The sequence below is a fragment of the Balaenoptera physalus genome (genome assembly GCF_965194825.1).
Source record: "Balaenoptera physalus genome assembly, chromosome: 13".
Taxonomy (NCBI): Eukaryota; Metazoa; Chordata; class Mammalia; order Artiodactyla; family Balaenopteridae; genus Balaenoptera; species Balaenoptera physalus.
Window position 1 is genome coordinate 46,520,134 of NC_138892.1, and position 25,009 is coordinate 46,545,142.

Below are 25,009 nucleotides of genomic sequence, written 5' to 3' on the forward strand. Positions count from 1 at the left end.
CGCAATGGGAGGGGCCGCGACGGTGAGAGGCCCGCGCACCGCGGTGGGGGGTGGCCCCCGCTCGCCGCAGCTGGAGAAAGCCCTCGCACAGAAACAAAGACCCAGCACAGCCAAAAATAAATAAATTAAAAAAAAAAAAAAAAAAAAAAAAGCCAAAAAAACCCAAACCCAAAGCCAAAAAAACCCAAATCCCAACCCTCACCTTGGACCTGCTTTAGCTGGAAGCCTGCCGTGGGAAAGGGGAACACGGTTCTCTGCTCTTTCACAGTTCACCTGTTCTCCTACCTGTTTCTAAGAATAAGAAGAAATGTTCACAGCTTGCTGGAGTTTTCATATACGGTTATGGGAAGTTTAAAGGGCCAGTAGAAGACAAAAATAAAGTCACTTTAAAAAATCACAGACCACATGTCATATTTGTTCAACATGTTAGTTACACACATTTGTCTTCCCCACTCTTATCACACATGGATGGCACAGTCCTTGTCTCATTCATCTGTGATTCACCAGCTTCAGACGCAGTGCCTAAGGCATAGAGACACCAAGAGAATGTTGCACTGGATTTATGTTGCGCTAAACCCCATTTTACTTTTAAATTCATTGCTAATAAGGTCTTTTATAAAGAGAGGGAATAGCATTTAAAATAACAATGGGGAAGGGTAGTGGGGAAGAGGGGTTATTCCCAGAGGCTATTTTGTTTACTTTGAGCATTTTTTGATTTGTAGAAGAAACACATTTGACTGTAGACTTTTTAGGAAAGTATTTAAAATTATTTTTGTATAAGTATTTTAATAGCAGTTTTATTGAGATATAATTCATATACCATAAACTTAAAATTATTTATTTTAACAAAAATAAAAATCATCTGTAATCTTAACAGATAACACATTAATGTTTTGGTATACATCCTTCTAATCTTTTTTCCTAAACAGGTTTTTCTCGGGTGTAAGTACCTGACTTGAAGCAGCAAAATGATAGTACAAATTATAACAACATTTCACTGATTAAGAAGAATATATGTTAAAGTACACTCAAAACAAATGTTATGTGGAAAATATCTCAAATTTCTAGCAGTAGTTATCTTGGGGAAGGTGGGAGCAAGGTAGGTTTGCTGAGGAGTGGAGGCAAAGCATATTTTAGTTTTACCTCTAATGTTGTAATTTTTTAAAAAGAAGGATAGATTCTGGGTATTAACTACGCATTAAAAAAAAAGAGAAAAAAATCCAAACATTAAAAAAAGAGTTGTCACATGTATAAAATAAGTTTTGAAGGGTGTGGTTATGATAAACGAAAAAGAATTAACATGTCTAGTCTTCGCAGGCAAAATAATTTCAGGAGCCTTGCCCTGCTAACCTGGCCTCACCCTCACTCCTTCTACAATCATTTCCTGACTCCTTAGTTCCAAAGCCATTAAAACTGCATCACTGCTGAGCCTGCGCGTCTGGAGCCTATGCTCCGCAACAAGAGAGGCCGCGATAATGAGAGGCCCGCGCACCGCGATGAAGAGCGGCCCCCACTTGCCACAGCTGGAGAAAGCCCTCGCACAGAAACGAAGACCCAACACAGCCATAAATAAATAAATAAATAAATAAAATAAACCCCAAAAAAGTTTAAAAACAAACAAACAAAAAAAACCTGCATCACGATTGAGAAATGTTGGCGTCATCTCAGTCCTCTGAAATTCAGGTAGCTAAACTGTTTTCTTCATTTTTCATTTTCTCCCAGAAATATGTTCCTGATTATCAACTTTCAGTGATTCTTAAAGGGAGAACTGATTAGCGTCGAACAACTTAACAAACAAACATATATTAAACACTTACATATTTTAAAAATGTTCAGTTCAGTTTCCAAATGTTCCACTTGGAGTTATAGCAACAGTACTCCATAGTTAAGCTGCATAATTGTGTTTTCATGTTTAAACCATGTGCAAGCCACCTGGGATTTGGTAGCTAAGTACAGTCTTTTCTCGTTGCGATGGCATCAGGAACATGAGATGATGGGGGCTCCAGGTCACTCACTGTGCAAACATGAGGCAGCTGTTCATATCGCAGGCATGTGGCAAAGTTTACAATATGTCACCACACATGATTTTTCTCTATACTAGGCCTATACCTAATTGGGATGAGGTTGGCATTTCTGAAGCCAGCATCCTACATGTAAAGCAGCTAGAAACAAGAAAGAGACATACGCCCCTAGGCTGAGTCATAGATAACTCAAGGAACGAGAAAAGCTAGGAATGGAATGACCTGTTGTAGCAGTTCACTGTTCTGTTGGCTCCATTTGACAAGTCTTCAAATAACACTCCTTAAAGTCTTCAGGTCTCCTTCGGGAGCTGCCCTGAGCCACATACACCTTGCTCTTTTCTACTGTGTGACAGTATGGCAAGAAGTAGTATATATGCCTATAAGCTGCCTAGGTAGGCAGTAGTACATATTATTTTATCATACGGCTACATGGAGCTCTTTCCATGAAAAGTGTTTTTTTACACAAACTGTTTACTGTTTCAGTAAGATACATATAAGTTTTTTTTAAAAGTGCTTCATTTAAAAAAATCTACAATTATCATATCCAAAAATGCTCTGAAAACAGAAAGTTTCTTCCTAAATTCTACGACAAAAACTGATCTGACCTGATCTGAGGCTCTCATAGTCTTTAGTTAACACACTTATTGGTGGTATTCATATACTCACCACAGAAATATTAGTGTATTTGATAATGGGTGCCATCCTAGACTCTTTTGGGATTTTTAAGTAAAATATTTTATATGTACCCTATCACTTTTCTAAAATCTGAAAAATTTTGATTCCAAAACACAACTAGCCCTAGGTTTTCAAACAAAGGATTGTGAAGCAGTATGTCCCCAAACTGTTACTGATGTGGTGATTCTACCAAACCCCAAATGGCTCCAATGAGTATTTTTGTCCCGAAGTATGTCATGAGGATGAATCTCCAGGAAAAGAGAAAAGAGGCATGTTAGAACAGCTGTAGGAATAAACAGGCTGCACAAAAAACTGCCACAGAATGATTTGGTAAGTGATGTAGCTGTAAGACTGTATAATTACCAGAAGCTATCCATCCATAAAGACAGCACACGGCACTGCTGCTAATAGTTGTCTGCATAAAAATGAAAATTCCCACTCTTTTGAGACTTTTAGGTATAGGATATTCTTTTCTTTTTCTTTTTTTATTGACATACAACATTAGTTTCAGGTGTACAACACAATGTTTTGACATTTTTGTAAGGATATTCTTATTTAGTAGTTCTCAACCTGTTTAAACATTAGACTATCCCAGGGAGGGAGCTTTCTAAAAATGACCCATGCATGGGTCTCACTTTCAGACATTCTGATTTACTTGGTCTAGAAAGGAGCCTTGACAACAGTGTTTTAAAAAAACTCCCTACATGACTCTATCGGGCAGCCAGAGCTTTAAAAAGTCCCAGTACCCAGGCTGTAACCCAGACCAGACACAATCTTTGGGTGAAGCCCAGACACAAGTATTTTTTTTAAAGATGCTCAGGTGATGCCAATGTATACACAAAGCAGATGGGCTGAGACCCACTGAGTTTCTTGGCTTAAGGCTTAAGTGTGTCAACTGTTTTTTAAAAAATTCTTCCTGAACCAAGTCATTTCTAGATAATCACTGTAGCAGGGTCACCAACAAAGAAAATAAAGCTTTCTCCACTCTGATAGTGGCTTATTCATGGAATCTCTCCTCAATTTTTCTATGAATGCAAAAGGGGAAGGGGAAGAAAGGTATGGAAATCACATGTGAAATATTTCAAAATACTTTAGCACAATAATCCATACTATGTTAAACCCCTTTAGTACGTACATCAAAGTGAGGAACAAAACTGAAAAGTAGAATTCACTTTGGTTGAGGCTCTATGTAAAGGAGAGCACAACTTAGAAGGTACATAATAGGAAATCATAGCATTTTCCAGTGAATTCTAGGACAGCAAATGAAATAATTGCAATAATTTTCCAGTGACTCTTTAACTGGTCAAGATGCCAATATAAATCAGATTCCTAGACAAATTTCAAAGAAAGCTAGAAAATACATTAAAAATATTAAATTCAAGATAATTTCTGCTCAGAGACCAACTAAAACATATAGTAAGGTGCATATTTTTTAGACATAAGATATATCTCTTTTCCTTTACCTAAAAATAAATTTTTTTCATGCATTCTAATGGTCACATGAAAACAATATTTACTTTTTTTTCATCACTAACCCTGAGGAAGGAAGAACAAACGTGGAGTAGACCTCGCAGCTCACCAGGAACCAAACTCCGCACTTTTTACAATAATAAATGGCAAGTAAGGGGAGAAGTCCAGGATACTACACTTATTCAGGCTTCCACACACATCGGTTTAAATACTTAAAACAGATACAACATTTGGATAATTGGCATGGTGACATTTCTCTGCCACAACTGAGCGATTTAAAAATTTTATCACTTTTAGTCCTTTTACTGATTTAAACAAACAAAACAAAATTTATATCTACCATGCAGGAACTTTCAGTTCAATATATAGGGACATTATAGTTTCATTGCTCAAGTTCCATTCAGCAGAAGAAAAATATGCATAAATTCTATGAGCCTTGTCTTTCACCAAAAACATATTGGTTGTTACAATGGAGTTAGAGGAAAAACGTGGAGTTCCACTGTAATGGAACAGAGGAGAAGCTGGCATTTCTGCTTTGTCATTACAATTACTCTTCTTGGGATGAAACTTGGAATTGCAAATTTAGCTGAATTTACCTAAGTTTTAACTTTTGTAAATGAAATAAAATTCACTGTCTGGGCCAAAAACCCCAAGCAGCTGCTGTTGGGAGCAAGAGGGCGACAAGGACAGAAGAAAACAGATTCACTGCATTGTTATCGAGAATGGGTTTTCCTGCTATGTACTTCACCTTATTCGCCGGGCTGCTGACCACCATGCCAGTGCTTTCATCCAAACCTGGAATGAAAAAGAAGCAAGTGAGGTGGAAAATCCAAATGACTTGAAAAAAAAAAATAGCTTTCTCCTCCAAAGGAGATAATCTTTCAAAGATTCTCAGCCATTCGTAAAATGACTTTAGAAGATAATGTATATGGTGAGTGATACGGAACCCATGATTACAAAAGGTCTCTTTGAATAAATGGGTTTCAATACACCTCAATACTGCTCTCTCAACAATGCTGGAGTTCTTTCCAAAGCAGAAGGGAGAAACTGAAAAGCAGAGATGGCACGAAACTGGCAGACAGGGCTTGCCTTCCCAGTGGCTCCCCCCTAAGACCAACCTGTGAAACTCCTGAGAATAGGAGCCTCTACAATGGATACCCAGGAGTAGCAAGGTGCTTACACAAAGAAGGCACACAGAGATGAATCTAATCTGCTCCCCAGCCCGCATTTTTTTCCCCAACCCACTCAATATGATCAGAAACTTCCCAGTTAGAGCCCAGTTTAGAATAAAACCTAGGCTCTTTAAAAAAACGTGTAATGGGTGTGTGTGTGTGTGTGTGTGCGCACACGTGTGCATATATGGTTACTAACCCTTTAGTATAAATTAAAATCAGATTGCTTCCTCCTCAGCATCTAGATAAGACTAAGGAACCTGAGAGAACAAATGTTCTGATGGTGGAAAGGGGGGTGGAAGGACAAATCGATTATCTTGGGACATGAACAGAACTGGGGGCACTGTATTCAGGGGACCATTCTCCAGACGGCTAGCCTCTTCACTGTAAGAATCAAAGGAGAAAACGTGGTTGGTTACAGGGTGGAGCAAATACACACCTAACAGAACATGTCAGTACACTGACATGACAGGACAGCCTTAGATGCAAAGCACAGAAAATTCTGGAGAAAACTGACTCTCCCATATATCTTGAGTGGGACTAAAAACTCAGTGGGGAGGATAGCAAACATGATGTCACAGGAGAAAAGTACATCGTATGTGTATAGTCAGATTATTAGAATAATTATTTCTCAAATGGACTTGGAAAATAAATGGAAGGAGGGGCATTATAATGATCTGACTCCAAAATTCTGCTTCCGTGGGATTAGGTAAAGTCCCATAAGCAAAAGCATCTGTCTCCTGCACTATCCTATCTTCCCTGCAAAGCTTCTACTCATTGCTCTGTAGGAGAAATTCTCTTTCAATCAATTTAACACAAAAGAATGAGACATTCAAAATGGTAGAGGAGACTTGTGCTCTTTCATTCTGGGTCCCCCAACAACCTGTGTCTTGGCAATTGTTTTTATTATCACACCTCTTTTTTTTCCTTTTCCATATTTCTTCCCCATTTCTTTCTTTTTTTAAAGATTTATTTATTTATTTATTTTTGGCTGCGTAGGGACTTAGTTGCAGCATGCGGGCTCTTCGCTGTGGTGCGCGGGCTTCTCTCTAGCTGCGGCGTGCGGGTTTTCTCTTCTCTAGTTGTGGCGTGCAGGCTCCAGGGCGCTAGGCCTCTGTAGTTTGTGGCACGCAGGCTCTCGAGTTGAGGCGTGTGAGCTCAGTAGTCATGGCACGTGGGCTTAGTTGCCCCGTGGCATGTGGGATCTTAGTTCCCTGACCAGGGATTGAACCTGCATCCCCTGCACTGGAAGGCAGATTCTTTACCACTGGACCACCAGGGAAGTCCCCCCCCTCCTTTTTTTTTAAGGACACATTTATTCAGTGTCATGATCAAACTACTGCATTTAACAATCAACAGCATGGGTGAAAAAAACAACCCTACATTAAAAATCCTTGTTGTAATGCTCTACACTTTCCACAGAAAAGAAACTAAAATAACTTGTTATACAATTAGTCAAAAATAGAGTCCTCAAATTTTTTGCCCATAAACATGAGTGTTGTCTAAAACATATCTTCTTTGTAGCAGCTAGGCCCTGCCACCACTGTGCATGGCTGAGTTCCCATTTCTTTAATACACCAATAAGTTACAACAATAAGGTAATGTTCTTACCACTAAATTGCATGGTAGCTCCTAAATACGAATCCACAATTGATCCTAGTAATCCAGCCAGACCCCCAAATGCAATAATTGGCCACTGAGGAGCAGAAATGTCTAAATCATTAACAAAAACCAACTGCGTGAGGAAGTATGCAATGCCCACAAAGGTCCCACCAAGGAGACTGGAGGCAAGGCCCACCATCGTAACTCCTCCGTTGGTCCCTAAAGAAGAACATGAATAAAAACATCTGGTTAACAATCAGCAAACACATAAAGTCAAAAAAAGCAAAATATTTTGGTACCTACCTAATCAAGACTAATTTAAAGAAAGGGTTCACTTTGATGCAATCCAAAGACCATCCTACTTAGAAAACAGGCTTTTCTCCTCAGTAACTCCTGACATTCTAAGCAGTGATGTGGAATAGTTTAGTAGAGCTAGACTGCCCGGTTTCAATCTTAGTCCTGTCATTTCCAAGTCTGGTTACTGTGGTGAAGTTACCTAACTTCTCTATGCCTTAGTTTACTCATTTGTAAGATGTAAACAGTAAAAGGACCAATTCACATGATTATTAAGAGTAAACAGTAATCCATGGAGAGCAGTTAGAACACTGCTTTGCGCATAGTAGGTACTCAAATATGTTAACTGTTATGATGATGACGATAATGATGAAGGGGAAAAAAAGAAGGAAAATGAGAGGAAGGAGGAGACAATGATAAAGTACTAGTAGCAGTACTAGTAGTAGTAGTAGTTGATAATGGTAATGGGGAAATGAGATATACACTGAAGCACTAACCACATAACAGGCCCCCAAGAAATACTGTAACATTTCCATCCTTTTCCTTTCCCACTGATAAGCCTGTGGGCCAATCTCTATGTTTCTATATTGTTTATCTAGGAATTACTAACACTTCCTGCAAATATTATTTATTATCACCGATTTAATATCCTATAGTGATTTTCCAATTAAGAAGACACACTGAAATTCTTAAAAGGCTTTTAAATAAGAAACAATAAATCAAGAGGCTTTTTGTTCAGTTTTGTTTTTTAAAGAAACTTAAATAAAGACTCACCTACTGGAACTTTCTCCCAGGTTGTTATCAGCCTCGGTGGGCTTTTACTCAGAACGGTGCCAATTTCTGAAGCCCATGTGTCTCCAGCAGAGCTGGCCAGTGCAGCCAAGAGAGACAAACACATCCAAGAAGCAGTGTGCTGCTTGGAAAAATCTATTGGGATTTCCCCAGGGCCATTTTCTATCATGTATAGCAGGGCCAGCTCTGTGGGCACAGCTCCATTACAGAATACCTGAATCCAATTCCTCTGCCCACCTAGGAACAAACAAGGGAATGAAAAGGACAAAAAAAGGTTTTCTCCTCAGGAGGAAAATCATGCATTTATAGGGACTTACATTTCAAAACTTAAGAAAAGAAAAATGACTAAAATTTCAAAAGTGACTAAAAGTGGGATGGTAACTTTGCCCACCTTCTATATTGTTTTAGAATAATTAATGATAGACTTCAGTAGTTCTAAAATTCTGCTGTTATTTGCTATTGTGGTAAAGTAATAATAAACTATATCAGGCTACTACTAAAGCAATTCTCATATAAAATTTATGTTTCAATAGTCTAAACATGTTCTGATTAAAAGCTTATGATATGTTAAGATGAAATAAAGGTTACTATTTTAAGTAACATTAAACGTAATTCATTCTACCTTCCTTGTATTCTGAATCTAGACGTTTCTTTGTTTCTCCCTTCCATTTAGTGAGTCTTGAGGAAGAAAGAAAAAACATCAGCAAAGAGGTGAAAAAGCTGAAATTTGCAATGGTTAGGATAAATCCAACCACGAGCCCTGAAAGAAACACATATATACACAAAATTACACTTAGTCCATACATGAATGCTGTGAAAAAAAGAATGATTTTTTTCAGTTATTTTCATATTATAACTGGAAATGTTCATTTCCCATACATTTACATTTTTACCAACTAAGATATTACCAAACAGTATAGGGTCTTTCAAGTTTCTATTTTTTACATTTTCCCTGCATAGCCTGGGATTTTTTTCTACTTTACAAGGAAAATTCAGTAAATAGAGCAACCAAGAGTAAATCTGAGAGAGAGAGGCATATAGAAAACAAATTCCAACATGACAGAAGTAAGTCTCTCCTTATTAGTAATTATTTTAAATGTAAATGGGTTAAATGATCCAATCAAAAGACGGAGAGTGGCAAAATGGATAAAAATACGTGGTCCAACTATATGCTGTCTACAAGAGACTCACTTTAAATCCAAAGACACAAATAGTTTGAAAGTAAAAGGATTGAAAAAGATAATCCATGCAAATAAGTGACCAAAAGAGAGCAGCGGTGGCTATACTAATACCAGACAAAATAGACAAGCTCAATACAGTATTCATGTCACATGATCTCCCTCTCTCCCTCTTTTTTTTTTTTTTAGCATTTCTTTTCTTTTGGGCATAACAAAATGCTCGAGGCTCATCTTAGACCTACCTTGCCCCAGCCCTGGAAGCAGCCATTTCTCTGAGGAGCTCTGGTTCATTACAGTGGGGAATGGAGAGTAGAGGTCAAAATCTAGGCTCATGGTGTGTTCATTGCTACTGGGGTATATTTGCTTTTTGTGGACAAAGCAAGTGAACACACACACATACAAATATACACACATGCATATATATGCATGCTTATATATGGGCACATATACATGTATATACACATACACATAAATATTTTGGAAATCACAAGATCACACCAGTAACTCCAATTCCAATCTATCTCCACAGGTTCTCTCTTGCTTCTCCCCATTCCATATTTGTACGCCTTTTTCCTTAGTTAGAACTCTGGCCTCAAACAACAATGACAATTTCACTCATCTACTCAATCCTCTATTACATCTAAAAAACTGTTTTAGAATTGCTTCACCCATACTACAACAAAAACAAACCTACTAAAAATAGTTTAAGATTTCTTTGTAATCCTCCCCTTCCTGTAACCCCAGACTGAAGGAATAAAGAATATAGTTAAATACTGGGTCCATAAGATACTCTTTTTCTTTTTCTCCCTTCAGTGTGCTTACAGTATTCATTTAAAATACAGTTGGGTTCATCTGTTTTAGTTTGCTTTCAGTTTTAGATCTCCCCCTTCCCAACTTCACTGATATTCTTAAACATGCTTTTAGAAGTCACACTTATACAAAAAGGTATATTTAGAGAGGTGTCACTTCCTCCCATGTCCCTTCTGCCCCTCCCTCTATATTTTGCTCTCTTTCCATTCTTTGTATGTATTCAACACCATTGTTCTCCAGTTTATCATTCCTGTGTTTTCTTTTATGAAGATAAGCAGATATATGCATGTTTTCTTATTTTTCCGTCTTCCTTACACAAAAGGTAGCATTCTCTATATGTGATTTGGAACTTTCAAGCACACTTTTGACAATTTTATCGTCCTTCTTTCAGGGAGAGAATGTGCTAGTCTGCCACTGAGTACTCAGATCAGTGGCACCCAAGAGTGGCAACCACGGGGTTTATGGTTGACAATTTCTGCTCTCTGTAACTCTTAAGATAAATAGATTGAGTTTTGCTATATGAAGATTTTTATTAAATAACACAGTAAGCAAAGTTCTACTAAGTAACAGAATAGATATTAAATAATTATTAAATAAGTTACCATGTATTTAATAAATAAGTATTAAATAATAGAACAAGGGACCAGGTTCCTATTTCTGTAGCAATAGGAAATTTTCTATTGGTTAGCTCCATCCTGACTGATTGATCCATCCAGAGATACTCAGTTATTGGCATTTTACTTATGTTTAGTACTTTTTTACTGAGAGTGCAAGAAATCACTATAATGCTGTATAAAGTAAAATAAAGTGCTTCAGCTCTGGAGTTGAACAGTCTCGAGTTAAAATCTTGACTCTTCCACTTACTTCTGCATGACTAGATGTTACCTAACTTTAAGCCTCAATTTCTTATTGGTGTATCAAGAAGAATAATAATTCCCACCTCACTGGCTTGATGTGAAAAGTTAAATAAGATAATTTTTATAATATGCTTATTATAAACCCAGCACGTAAGGGGCCCGTAATAAATGTTAACTAATATCATTGGCAATAATGGCAGTTACAGTGGCAAAACCTCAATAAGAACATCATTATTATTGCAATTATGTGTTATTATTATAATAATAAGGATGAATATTATTATGTTACCCAACCTTTAAGTTTTTTCAACTGTTTTAAAATATATTACAAAATTACTACATGGGTATTGGAGGGGAAAGCCAAAACATACAGAAGTCAAAGTGCCTCTCTCCCTCACCACCGCCACTCCCATCCCTTCTCCATGGACCGTCACTGTTAACAATTTGTTCCACAGTCTTAAGCACACCCAAAGTGAGATGGCCCTAAAAAAACCTACACTGATATGCTACCAAAAGGCATCTACATCCTTTTTACTTCAAACACCTCAAAATATCACACGAAGTGATCAGTGTTCAAGTTGATGACAGGTTCAGAATGAGGAAATAAATTGAAGTTAATGTGCTTTGAAGGAATGATTTCTTTTATGTAGTCTAAAAAATATCTTAGAACTTTTTGCATCTCCCAGTTATGACAACTTTTAGATTAGTAACTGCTAACTCCAGTTGGTGTCTTTTCCACCTCTTCAACCCACCTCTATCATCTTTAATTGTCCGTGCTAAGGACTTAATTTGCAAAACAATAGGATGCTCCCAAAGACTGTGAAGACTTAAGAAATATAGCTGCCTTCTGAGCTTAAAACAGGTAGATTCTATAACAGGCAGATGCCATCTAGGGAAGTAAAACCAACATTGTCTACAAATGTCTCTGATGGTGGGAGTAGAGTTACCCAAAATTCCAACCAAGGGGACCTGGGAATAATATCTGGGAGACAGGAAAGGGAAAGGTAGGACTGGAATTTTATAACTTAATAAACTCAAACTTAATCAATTATATCATAAGTAATTTGCCTAGAGAAAGACTATGGGAATCAGAAGAAGGCTGGTTAGCCCAAAATACAGAATATGAAGGCCAAGAGAACCAGAGGTTGGCAGACTTAAATACTACACAAGAGACAGGACTGTTTGACCTGTGGATTTGCATTACTGACTGTTTCTCAGACTCTGTACTCCGCCAAAGCAACCTTCTCATTACAATCTGACTTCTCAAGTGGTCTGACTGCAAGAATTGGACATGTCTGAACACTGATGTTTGTATTCCAGTTGTCCCAGTAGTTCTACATTTTATCAGATTAATGAAGTAGCATTCTGGCTCATATATTAGTCTCTTATAACAATGGCAATATAAACCAGTTTTCTTGGCTCTAATCAACTCTGGGTAACTGATAGAATGAGGTTTCTATTTCAAAAGACTGAACGGCAGACCCCAATTGTGATAACCAAAGAGGTAAGGCCATCCTTGTGAGACCACACAGAGCAAAACCACTGGCCCTTCCTGACAACACCTCATTGGCTGTGCACTTCCATTACGCTTACGGCATCTCCTTCTGGGGATTAAATGTCTCAAACCCAACTTACTTATCATCTGTCTCCTCTGACAGTGGGATTTTTATCTGTTTTGTTCATTACTAAGTCTTAAGTGCCCAGAACAATGTCTGGCATACAGGGGACCCTTACTAAACATTTGTTGAATGAATGAATGAATAAAAAAAAATGGGAAACCATTAAGCCTAAGCGTCTTGGCAAGTGAAATTAAATTTAAACTTGTCAAGCCAAGAGACTGATGACAAACTGTCCACACAGACATGTTCAAAGGAACACACTGAATAACTAGACTAGACAACACTTTCTTGGAGCAAATCACCTGCACAGTGCTTTACAGTTTACAAGTACATTCTTACATAACCCCTCATGTGATCCTCTCCTTATTCTAGAAGCATTCTTTCTTTCAAGGAGATAAGAGCCCTCCACTTCAGTGTCCACCCTAAGCACTGCCTCAATCCCTCCCCTCTTCCTTCAACACTGAGGTATATGCTCCTGTGTCAATGGAGGACTCTCAATACCCAGATCCTGAGGAAGTTCTGAAACTCTTCTCAATCCCAAGCACACTAAAGACATGATAGGGCAAACCTTAGTAAAATTCCTATGACTGTGATAGTAGTTGTGGAAGGAAAACAATACTAACATTTATAAAATGCATGTTATTATTTTATGAGTACCAGGTCCTGTGCTAAGCATTTTTACATGTATGACTCCTCATGGTAAGTCAATGCTATAGATAATATTATTCCCTCTAATTTTATGGGTGGGAAAATTATAACACAAAGTTTAAGTGACTTGCAGTCATACTTCAGGACAGTATTCCCAAGTACTATGATATACTTTGAAGCAACATTACAGTTTTTTGTCCTTAAGGAAAAAAAAAAAAGCTCCAAACAAAAAAGATACCAAAATTCCACAGAATGCAACGATTAGGAAAAGGGTAGTGGTTTCAAAATCAATCTACATATATTTCCTAAGCACTATTATAACAGTGTGTAGCACTGTTCAAAAAAGCATGGGACACAGAAGCATATGATACACTCTGTGTCTTTGGGGAGTTTATTGTATAATACTTCATAGTTTAAAAAGATATGTTGTCCCACACATTATCTTGTTTGAGCCTCACCAATAAGCCCATAAGGACCTATTTCACAGGAGATGAAGAAAGTGAGTCTCTGAGGAGTTACGTGACATGGCCAAGTTCACAAAGATAGCAGGTGGCAATGCTACAATTCAAATATATATCTTTTAATTCTTTTTTTTTTAAAGTCTTTATTGAATTTGTTATAATATTGCTTCTGTTTTATGTTTTGGTTTTTTGGCCACAAGGCATGTGGGATCTTAGCTCCCCAACCAGGGATCCAACCCGCTCCCCCCGCACTAGAAGGCGAAGTCTTAACCACTAGACCGCCAGGGAAGTCCCGATATCTTCTAATTCTAAATCAAGCCAGGTAGGAGAGGAGTAGAGGCCCAAGGGCTAGGAGGCAGAAAAGGAAATGGAGGTAGGAAAGAAAAAAAGTGGAGATCAGAAAAGAGGAGAAACAGGATCATATACGGCATGGAAGCCAAAGGAAGACAGTACTTCAAGAAGAACTTGACGCTTCTTCCCACAGGTCAAGAATGATGAAAACCAAGGCAAGGCTACCTGAGAAAGGACATTTTTAGCAAAGCATAACTCTGTATTATTATATTCAAGCAGAGATTGCTCAAATTATTTGCTATAAATGAGCAATTACTTTCAAAGTGCTAACAACAGATTTCTCAATTTCTCAACAGAACTTGAACAGTGTATCTCAATTATGAAGAAAGAAAATGAGCATGATTCTGAAGAACTGTGCCTAATAATAACAAGCACCCTATACATGTTGGCTATGTGCTAGGCTCTGAGCTAAAAACTTTACATTGATTATCTCATTTAATTCTTACTGCAATCCTAAGAATGAAATCAGGGGTGGATCAAGATTTTGTGGGTCCTGAAGCTTATAAATTGGGGGCCCTCTTTTAAAAAAAAGCACAAAAATATCTTTCACCTCTGTAAAATTTACAAAACAAGAAGACCATGAGAGCACATTGCTAGGGCTCTTCCTAGAACCTTGAAAGGTACCATTGCAAATGAAATGCCATGAAGTTTAGCTTTATTACTTTCATGGTTTGTCCTTCTCTAGGTTAGATTTTTTTTTTTTATGCACAGGAAGCATTTATTTATTTTTTGAAGTTTTTAAAAATTGAAGTATAGTTGATTTACAATGTTGTGTTAATTTCTAGGTTAGATATTAAAAACCCATTTCTCTGAAGAGAAAACTGAGGTACAGAGAGGTTACGTGACTTTTCCAAAGCCAGAACTATTACTCAAACTCATCCTGCCTGATTCTAGTGCTTGTTCTTTTACCTATCAGGCTATCTTGCCTCCGTGAAGGCCTGCTCTAGTTTATAAAACTTTATGAAACATCTGCTGTATGTGAACACAGAGGGGACAGGGTGTCTCTACGGTGCATTAGGGCTAATGATCATCAGCATTTTGAAGGCTGAGTAGGCAGCTTCAAGACCTGCCAGTTCTAAATAAGCCTTATCCTGTAGTGATCTCAGCCTATAGGAAGTATTTGGTGGGGGGGGGGAAATCCTTATGTCTTGGGGCTTATAACACTGGTAGGATATGAAAATCCCAAAGTCAGATCAGATCCCATCAATCCCCTGGTTCGAGGCAGGGGGGAATTCTAGTTTGGGATAAAATCTTTACTATGTCCTGATAAGCCCCGTATTATCTGGTCCTTACCTATTTCTTCAACCTTATCTTACTCTACTTTTCCTTTTCTTCCTATTTTCCAGTCAAATGAGCCTTATTCTCACTCCTGAACAAGCCAGGCTTGAACATGTCAGGGCTTTTCTATTTGTTCTGTCAGCGGAATATGCTTCTCTCAGATCTTCTCATTTCTGACTTCTTCAGGTCCCAGTTCAAAACTACCTCTTTAGAAGAAAGGTTAATCCAGACCCTATCCACAGAAGAATGCCCCACATTCCCCAATATACACACTTTATTATCTTTAATTTTTTTCTCATTAACTTTATCATTATATTAAAAGTTTTATGTATTTTATTTGTTTATTATCTATCTGTACTAAAGAATAAAAGTTCCATAAAATCTGAAATCAGCTATATCCCCAGTTTCTAGAAGAGTGGTACACAGTAATTGATCAACAAATATTTGCTAGAAGAATAAATAAATGGCCTGTCCCCATCTCAATTCTGAAGAATGAATCAAGAATACTCAGTTGGGACTACTCTGCCTGAGGATACTAATAGCAATTTCCAAGTGCTATTCTTCTCAATGGCTCCTCTATTTTACCTCGAGGAAAAATGTCCCAATGTTACTGCTAGCAGAAAATTTAATCCAACTCAGGAGCAGAATAACCAAGGTCCTCAAAAGTCTATCCTACCAATCTAGTTGTTATCAATTACAAGGTTCAATTTGTACATCACACTAAAAGGGTATGTTAGTATCTGAAATTTTGACAGAATAGTGAAGTTGAGTAATGCATAACTTTATCATTGTCTAAAATATGTAACATTGTGATTTATAGGCTCATATATTCAGAATTTAGAAACATGAGTTTAAATTATATAAGCAAGCAGTTATTATATGGTTAAACATTCAAAAGAAAAACATACCTCCTAAAGCCCCAGTATGATTTAGACTTTTCTTTTTAAAGCCATTAGAGACGATCAAAACAGGAACAACAACAGAAAACAGCCAACGCCAAGGAGAAATAGGCTGTAAGTTACCTGAAAAATTATAAACATAGAGCATAAATTGTACGAAGCCTGCACAGATTAGCCTTGGCTGCAAGCTTTGATAACTGCATTCTGGATTAAAATACTGTGGTAAGTAGAGAAACTGAGATAAAGCCACCAAAGTAAAATATTTATGTTGAGAATTATATATTTTCAGAGAGACAATCCTACTGGGGAATGACCAAATAAGTCCTGTCCAAGTTTAGAGAACCATTTACAACTATTTATAATAATGGGTATTTGATACATATTTGGAGATTTGAAATGAAGCTCTGGTTCTTTATTTTTTTGGAAAGGAGGCATGTATTCATTCTCAAGAACTGTATAGAACAAACACCTTTCTTAACAGGATCCAATTATTCCTCTCTCTACCTTTCACAGAGATTTTTTTTAAAGAGGTAACACTCCCACAGGCTACACACCTCAGGACTCAAAGGTTAGCAACTGATTTTTCCAAAGGTTGCAACCAGCTCACAGATGTTTTGTTTAGCTAGCATAATTTTTTTCAATTTGAATCAATATTTAAAGATTAGGAAATTTCATATAAAAATCCAGATTCTTGTTTTCTGTTTTAAAAACTGGAAGTTCAGGCCCACGTGGCAGAATTGACTACAGGTGAAGAGAAGCCACCTCCTTTAGACAGGTCATGGCTTTCCCATTTAAAGTCCCCACCATTCCTGACAGATTCCTAAACACCAAGGCTGAGTGATTATAGTAAAGAAAAGTGTGAACTATTGCTTGTGCCCAGGTTTCTATCAAAAATTGGAAAATGCAAGACAAAGAGGGTGAAATGGACGGGGCGGGAGGTGCTCGCCGCGAGTGAGTGGTTCAGCCCGGCCACGGCTCACTGTGCTTGCCTCACGCCGGCCCCAGTTGGCAGCAGCGCTGGAGGCCCCGGGCCTGTGACCACAAAGAGGGAGCCGGGGGCCGGACGGGAGCAGGCCGGCGGCGGCGGCGGCGGCGGCGCCCGCTGAGGCCCAGGCCAGGCCCCCTCCCCTCAGCCTCCCGCCCGCCCGCCTGTCCCGCCCCCGCCGGCGGCGCCCCTCCCCTCCCCCAACCGCCAGACTAGCCTGGTGCAGGGACCGCGCGTGAAAACGTGGGGGAGAAGCTGAGGCTGGAGTCGCCCGTGGTGGCCGAGCCCGCCGTCTACCCATGGCTGCTGCTGGTCTACGCCCTCCAGATGATTTTTATTCACCTTAAAGTTTGAAAATATCTGCATTGTCAGCTGGCCAAAGCGTCCACCAGCAGGTGAAGGGGAGTGGCGCCTGGAAAAGATAGGGACTAGCCAAGGCTCATCTGTAGTCCTGTAAACGGCATTGTTCATTTTTTTCCCGAGGCTACTATTCCATTCGATTGAGCTAGAGTGCTGCTCGGCACCGCTCCTCTGTGAGGGAATCTCTCCGCTTTGCCCTCCGCACCCCTGTGGCTGCGCTCTCCTCCGCAGCTCCGAAGCTTCCCCCCTCTGCTACCCGCAGTCTCCGCCCGCGAAGGGCCTTCCTAGTGTGTGGAAACCTTTCCTCCTTCACAGCTCCCTCCCACTGGAGCAGCTGCCGTAATAGTTTTCAAAAACTTGATGCGAGGATTAACCAAGATGGTGGAGTAGAAGGACGTGCTCTCACTCCCTCTTGCGAGAGCACCAGAATCACAACTGGCTGCTGGACAATCATTGACAGGAAGACCCTGGACTTAACCAAGGAGGATACCCCACGTCCAAGGACAGAGGAGAAGCCACAGTGAGACGGTAGGAGGGGCGCAATCAGAGTAAAATCTAATCCCATAACTGCTGGGTGGGTGACTCACAGACTGTCGAACACTTATACCACAGAAGTCCACCCACTGGAGTGAAGGTTCTGAGCCGCACGTCAGGCTTCCCAACCTGGGGGTCCAGCAACGGGAGGAGGAATTCCTAGAGAATCAGACTTTGAAGCCTAGTGGGAATTGATTGCAGGACTTCGACAGGACTGGGGGAAACAGAGACTCCACTCTTGGAGGGCACACACAAAGTAGTGTGCGCATCGGGACCCAGGGGAAGGAGCAGTGACCCTGGGGGAGACTGAACCAGACCTACCTGCTGGTGTTGGGGGGTCTCCTGCAGAGGCGGGGGGTGGCTCTGTTTCACTGTGGGGACAAGGACTCTGGCAGCGGAGGTTCTGGGAAGTGCTCCTTGGCGTAAGCCCTCCCAGAGTCTGCCATTAACCCCACCAAATAGCCAAGGTAGGCTCCAGTGTTGGGTTGCCTCAGGCAAAACAACCAATAGGGAGGGAACCCAGTCCCACCCATCAACAGTCAAGTGGATTAAAGTTTTACTGAGCTCTGACCGCCACAGCAACAGTCAGCTCTACCCACCACCAGAGCCTCCCATCAAGCCTCTTAGATAGCCTCAACCACCAGAGGGCAGACAGCAGAAGCAAGAAAAACTACAATCCTGTAGCCTGTGGACCAAAAACCAGAGTTACAAAAAGACAGACAAGATGAAAAGGCAGAGGGCTATGTACCAGATGAAGGAACAAGAAAAAACCCCAGAAAAACAACTAAATGAAGTGGAGATAGGCAACCTTCCAGAGAAAGAATTCAGAATAATGATAGTGAAGATGATCCAGGACCTCGGAATAAGAATGGAGGCAAAGATTGAGAAGATGCAAGAAATGATTAACAAAGACCTAGAAGAATTAAAGAACAAACAAACAGAGATGACCAATACAATAACTGAAATGAAAACTACACTAGAAGGAATCAATAGCAGAATAACTGAGGCAGAAGAACGGATAAGTGACCTGGAAGACAAAATGGTGGAATTCACTGCTGCGGAACAGAATAAAGAAAAAAGAATGAAAAGAAATGAAGACAGCCTAAGAGACCTCTGGGACAACATTAAACGCAACAACATTCGCATTATAGGGGTCCCAGAAGGTGAAGAGAGAGAGAAAGGACCAGAGAAAATATTTGAAGAGATTATAGTCGAAAACTTCCCTAACATGGGAAAGGAAATAGCCACCCAAGTCCAGGAAGGGCAGAGAGTCCCATACAGGATAAACCCAAGGAGAAACACGCCGAGACACATAGTAATCAAAGTGGCAAAAATTAAAGACAAAGAAAAATTATTGAAAGCAGCAAGGGAAAAACGACAAATAACATATGAGGGAACTCCCATAATGTTAACAGCTGATTTCTCAGCAGAAACTCTGCAAGCCAGAAGGGAGTGGCATGATATACTTAAAGCGATGAAAGGGAAGAACCTACAACCAAGATTACTCTACGCGGCAAGGATCTCATTTAGATTTGATGGAGAAATCAAAAGCTTTACAGACAAGCAAAAGCTAAGAGAATTCAGCACCACCAAACCAGCTCTACAACAAATGCTAAAGGAACTTCTCTAAGTGGGAAACACAAGGGAAGAAAAGGACCTACAAAAACAAACCCAAAACAATTAAGAAAATGGTCATAGGAACATACATATCGATAATTACCTTAAACGTGAATGGATTAAATGCCCCAACCAAAAGACATAGACTGGCTGAATGGATACAAAAACAAGACCCATATATATGCTGTCTACAAGAGACCCACTTTAGACCTAGGGACAAATACAGACTGAAAGTGAGGGGATGGAAAAAGATATTCCATGCAAATGGAAATCAAAAGAAAGCTGGAGTAGCTATACTCATATCAGATAAAATAGACTTTAAAATAAAGAATGTTACAAGAGACAAGGAAGGACACTACATAATGATCAAGGGATCAATCCAAGAAGAAGATATAACAATTATAAATATATATGCACCCAACATAGGAGCACCTCAATACATAAGGCAACTGCTAACAGCTATAAAAGAGGAAATTGACAGTAACACAATCATAGTGGGGGACTTTAACACCTCACTTACACCAATGGACAGATCATCCAAAATGAAAATAAATAAGGAAACAGAAGCTTTAAATGACACAATAGACCAGATAGATTTAATTGATATATATAGGACATTCCATCCAAAAACAGCAGATTACACGTTCTTCTCAAGTGCGCATGGAACATTCTCCAGGATAGATCACATCTTGGGTCACAAATCAAGCCTCAGTAAATTTAAGAAAATTGAAATCATATCAAGCATCTTTTCTGACCACAACGCTATGAGATTAGAAATGAATTACAGGGAAAAAAAACGTAAAAAAGACAAACACGTGGAGGCTAAACAATACATTACTAAATAACCAAGAGATCACTGAAGAAATCAAAGAGGAAATCAGAAAATACCTAAAGACAAATGACAATGAAAACACGTTAACCCAAAACCTATGGGATGCAGCAAAAGCAGTTCTAAGAGGGAAGTTTATAGCTATACAAGCCTACCTAAAGAAACAAGAAAAATCTCAAGTAAACAATCTAACCTTACACCTAAAGAAACTAGAGAAAGAAGAACAAACAAAACCCAAAGTTAGCAGAAGGAAAGAAATCATAAAGATCAGAGCAGAAATAAATGAAATAGAAACAAAGAAAACAATAGCAAAGATCAATAAAACTAAAAGTTGGTTCTTTGAGAAGATAAACAAAATTGATAAACCATTAGCCAGACTCATCAAGAAAAAGAGGGAGAGGACTCAAATCAATAAAATCAGAAATGAAAAAGGAGAAGTTACAACAGACACCGCAGAAATACAAAGCATCCTAAGAGACTACTACAAGCAACTTTATGCCAATAAAATGGACAACCTGGAAGAAATGGACAAATTTTTAGAAAGGTATAACCTTCCAAGACTGAACCAACAGATGGAGAGATATACCATGTTCTTGGATTGGAAGAATCAACATTGTGAAAATGAGTATACTACCCAAAGCAATCTACAGATTCAATGCAATCCCTATCAAATTACCAATGGCATTTTTTATGGAGCTAGAACAAATCATCTTAAAATTTGTATGGAGACACAAAAGACCCCGAATAGCCAAAGCAGTCTTGAGGCAAAAAAATGGAGCTGGAGGAATCAGACTCCCTGACTTCAGAGTATGCTACAAAGCTACAGTAATCAAGACAATATGGTACTGGCACAAAAACAGAAACATAGATCAATGGAACAAGATAGAAAGCCCAGAGATTAACCCACGCACCTATGGTCAACTAATCTATGACAAAGGAGGCAAAGATATACAATGGAGAAAAAGACAGTCTCTTCAATAAGTGGTGCTGGGAAAACTGGACAGCTACATGTAAATTAATGAAATTAGAATACTCCCTAACACCATACACAAAAATAAACTCAAAATGGATTAGAGACCTAAATATAAGACTGGACACTATAAAACTCTTAGAGGAAAACATAGGAAGAACACTCTTTGACATAAATCACAGCAAGATCTTTTTTGATCCACCTCCTAGAGTAATGGAAATAAAAACAAAAATAAACAAGTGGGACCTAATGAAACTTCAAAGGTTTTGCACAGCAAAGGAAACCATAAACAAGACGAAAAGACAACCCTCAGAATGGGAGAAAATATTTGCAAACGAATCAACGGACAAAGGATTAATCTCCAAAATATATAAACAGCTCATTCAGCTCAATATTAAAGAAACAAACACCCCAATCCAAAAATGGGCAGAAGACCTAAATAGACATTTCTCCAAAGAAGACATACAGACGGCCACGAAGCACATGAAAAGCTGCTCAACATCACTAATTATTAGAGAAATGCAAATCAAAACTACAATGAGGTATCACCTCACTCCTGTTAGAATGGGCATCATCAGAAAATCTACAAACAACAAATGCTGGAGAGGGTGTGGAGAAAAGGGAACCCTCTTGCACTGTTGGTGGGAATGTAAATTGATACAGCCACAATGGAGAACAGTATGGAGGTTCCTTAAAAAACTAAAAATAGAATTACCATATGACCCTGCAATCCCACTACTGGGCATATACCCAGAGAAAACCGTAATTCAAAAAGACACATGCACCCGAATGTTCATTGCAGCACTATTTACAATAGCCAGGTCATGGAAGCAACCTAAATGCCCATCAACAGACGAATGGATAAAGAAGAGGTGGTACATATATACAATGGAATATTACTCAGCCATAAAAAGGAACGAAATTGAGTCATTTGTTGAGAAGTGGATGGATCTAGAGACTGTCATACAGAGTGAAGTAAGTCAGAAAGAGAAAAACAAATATCGTATATTAATGCATGTATGTGGAACCTAGAAAAATGGTACAGATGAGCCGGTTTGCAGGGCAGAAGTTGAGACACAGATGTAGAGAATGGACATATGGACACCAAGGGGGGAAAACTGCGGTGGGGTGGGGATGGTGGTGTGCTGAATTGGGCGATTGGGATTGACATGTATACACTGATGTGTATAAAATTGATGCCTAATAAGAACCTGCAGTATAAAAAAACAAGCAAACAAACAAACAAACAAAAAAGATTGAGCTAAACTTTAAAAAAAAAAAAAAAGAGGGTGAAATGTTAAAAAAAAAAAAAAATTGGGAAAATCCTATTTCTAGAAGTGTAAACTGTTCCCATGTGTTTAATATGCAAAGTAAAGCCTTGGACAGCTTCACTTATCTGCATCAGGTGCCTGGCCCCAAGGGGTCACTGCAATTTACAAATCCTGATTTATTCTATGTAGTTCAAGTCATAGTTAATAGTGGCATTAAGGAAAATCTTCTCACATACCTCTCCTCCCCGAGCCTTCGTCCCCTACTGGGAATCAGTATGAATGAACAGCCCTGAAAGCACGTGTACCTTGGAGAACACGCACTCGATAATTCACGTTTCTTTGCAAAAGGACTAAGGTCTAAAAAGGTAATCATTTATGATAAAACCATTTATAAGAGTTCACTTTCTCACTCTGTTTTTCACTTTTCCTTTGAACTGAACGGTATTCTGTTTTTATAAAGGGGTACCAAGGAAGTTTGTACAAAGGCATACTTATGCTCTAAGGCAGTTTCAAAATCTTAAAGATTTGAGTTCAGAGTACCTCGTATTTATGCAAATTGGCTTCAGCCTTTAAAACAAGTCTGTTTGGGCTTCCCTGGTGGCGCAGTGGTTGAGAATCTGCCTGCCAATGCAGGGGACACGGGTTCGAGCCCTGGTCTGGGAGGATTCCACATGCTGCGGAGCGGCTGGGCCCGTGAGCCACAAGTACTGAGCCTGTGCGTTTGGAGCCTGTGCTCCGCAACAAGAGAGCCCGCGACGGTGAGAGGCCCGCGCACTGCGATGAGGAGTGGCCCCCACTCGCCGCAACCTGAAAAAGCCCACGCACAGAAACGAAGACCCAACACAGCCAAAAATAAATAAATAAATAAATGAAGTGTAAAAATTAAAAAAAAAAAAACAAGTCTGTTCTTTTGCAGTGACCAAACAGCAGACAAATCTTCCAAATCTCCAAATGTAAACATTGTATCATCATTTATTTTTACTTTTTACTTTTTACAGGACACATGAAACTGATAAACTACCTTACTAATATTCTTATTAAAAGCATCACTGCAATTGCTTTGCAAAATTATGTTTAACCTCACTTATTTTTCACCAAGCTAGATGTAATAATTACATGAAATATAAGACATATTTTGGAACCGGTATAACTAGTATTATGACAAGCAGCATTTACTAAAAGCTTTAAAACGTTCAAGGCACTGCATATTTCCATGTTAGTAAATGCGAATCAGGCCGCGGAAATTAAGTAAACACAACAGTTTATAACCATTCAGAAGATATGAGTTTTGGCTTTCACAATGGTACCTCCTAAATTTCACCGATTAGATTATAGAAAGACAATTTAGAACATTCATACTCACCATAATAGGTGCTTGCAGTCATAGACATAATCCAGAAAGCAAAAGAAATGCAAATGATCAGACTCAATATAACTATATTAGTTATCGTCTCTATGTATTTTTTGTATGTATTGTGGTCAAGATCTGTCATGAAAAATAACAGTATGAACACCTGGGGGAGAAAATATCTCGCGTTTCTGAGAAAAATAGTCATTTAAGTTGCCAGCAAAACATTCGCGTAGAGGCGAACATAAATGCCAACATCTTCCACCGTCCGAGAAAATAATATAAACCCAAACTATTTCTGGAAACTGGGCTGGTGGAGCGCTGCCGAAGAAGGCTGGGCGAGGTTAAGGCCTCCCTGGAAGAGCAAACCGCAGCCTCTCAGACAGCAGCGGGCTCGCAGACCGCGGTCCCTTCACACCTGAACTTTGCAGCCGGGAAGGTGAAAGGGAAGCGGAGACAGCCAATCAGCGGCCCGGGAGGGCGAGCTCCGCCCCCCACCGCCCGCCCACACGCCGACGCTGGGGCTCGGCGGTGCAGAGAGGTGAGGCGCGGGGCCGAAATTTGGAGTGTCTCGGCGGCGAGCCCCGAGTGACGGAGTGCGGTCACTCTCGACGGCTGCCGGCGCAGCCCTAGAGTCCGGGTCCAGGCGGCCAGGGCCGAGGTCCCTAGAGCTCAGCTCGCTCCTCGCCGCTTGTCAGCGTCCCGTGGCTCGCCTCCTGCGCGCCTGCGCCGCGGCCACCCGTGGGCGTCGCCTCGCTCACGTGAGCGTTTAAAGGGCGGCTCCAAGGGCTAGAGGACCAAATGAGGACTGCCGTCGGCAGGGCCCTGTACGTTTGTGATGCTCCTTAGAGTCTGCACCCTTGGAACACCTATAAAAGTTTTGTGTTTGAGGACATACCCAAACGCTGAAAAGTGAAACCACCACCAAGGCAGTAACAGAATAGAGGAATGAAACAAAGTGAACTTAG

General features: G+C 39.6%; 2 protein-coding genes across 5 annotated transcripts in view; both read right to left on the reverse strand.

Moving 5' to 3' along the window:
- Positions 1–3,032, reverse strand: part of LOC309640405 (uncharacterized protein) — a gene marked incomplete at its 3' end in the record, with an annotated part of 30,262 nt that extends 27,230 nt beyond the window's left edge. For 2 of the 3 annotated variants that reach the window (XM_082419151.1, XM_082419149.1), the window contains exons 1-2: positions 439–3,032; positions 203–291 (exon numbers count right to left, since the gene is read on the reverse strand). In XM_082419151.1, coding sequence (XP_082275277.1) covers positions 203–291; positions 439–489 — 140 coding nt within the window. In that variant the 5' untranslated portion in view covers positions 490–3,032. The remainder of the gene's footprint in view (positions 1–202; positions 292–438) is intronic. The other variant, XM_082419150.1, reaches the window with a different exon arrangement.
- A 121-nt stretch (positions 3,033–3,153) lies between these two features.
- TMEM19 (transmembrane protein 19) lies at positions 3,154–24,795 on the reverse strand. 2 transcript variants are annotated; one of them, XM_082419054.1, is made up of 6 exons: positions 24,057–24,795; positions 16,137–16,250; positions 8,649–8,786; positions 8,009–8,263; positions 6,950–7,159; positions 3,154–4,961 (listed from the first exon to the last, which is right to left on the reverse strand). In XM_082419054.1, the coding sequence occupies exons 1-6, from the start codon at positions 24,247–24,249 to the stop codon at positions 4,795–4,797; spliced, it is 1,077 nt and encodes a 358-aa protein (XP_082275180.1). In that variant the 5' UTR covers positions 24,250–24,795; the 3' UTR covers positions 3,154–4,794. The 2 variants fall into 2 exon arrangements, with proteins under 2 accessions (XP_082275180.1, XP_082275181.1); XM_082419055.1 differs by lacking the exon at positions 16,137–16,250 and having other exon boundaries at positions 24,057–24,794.
- Positions 24,796–25,009: the final 214 nt, after the last annotated feature.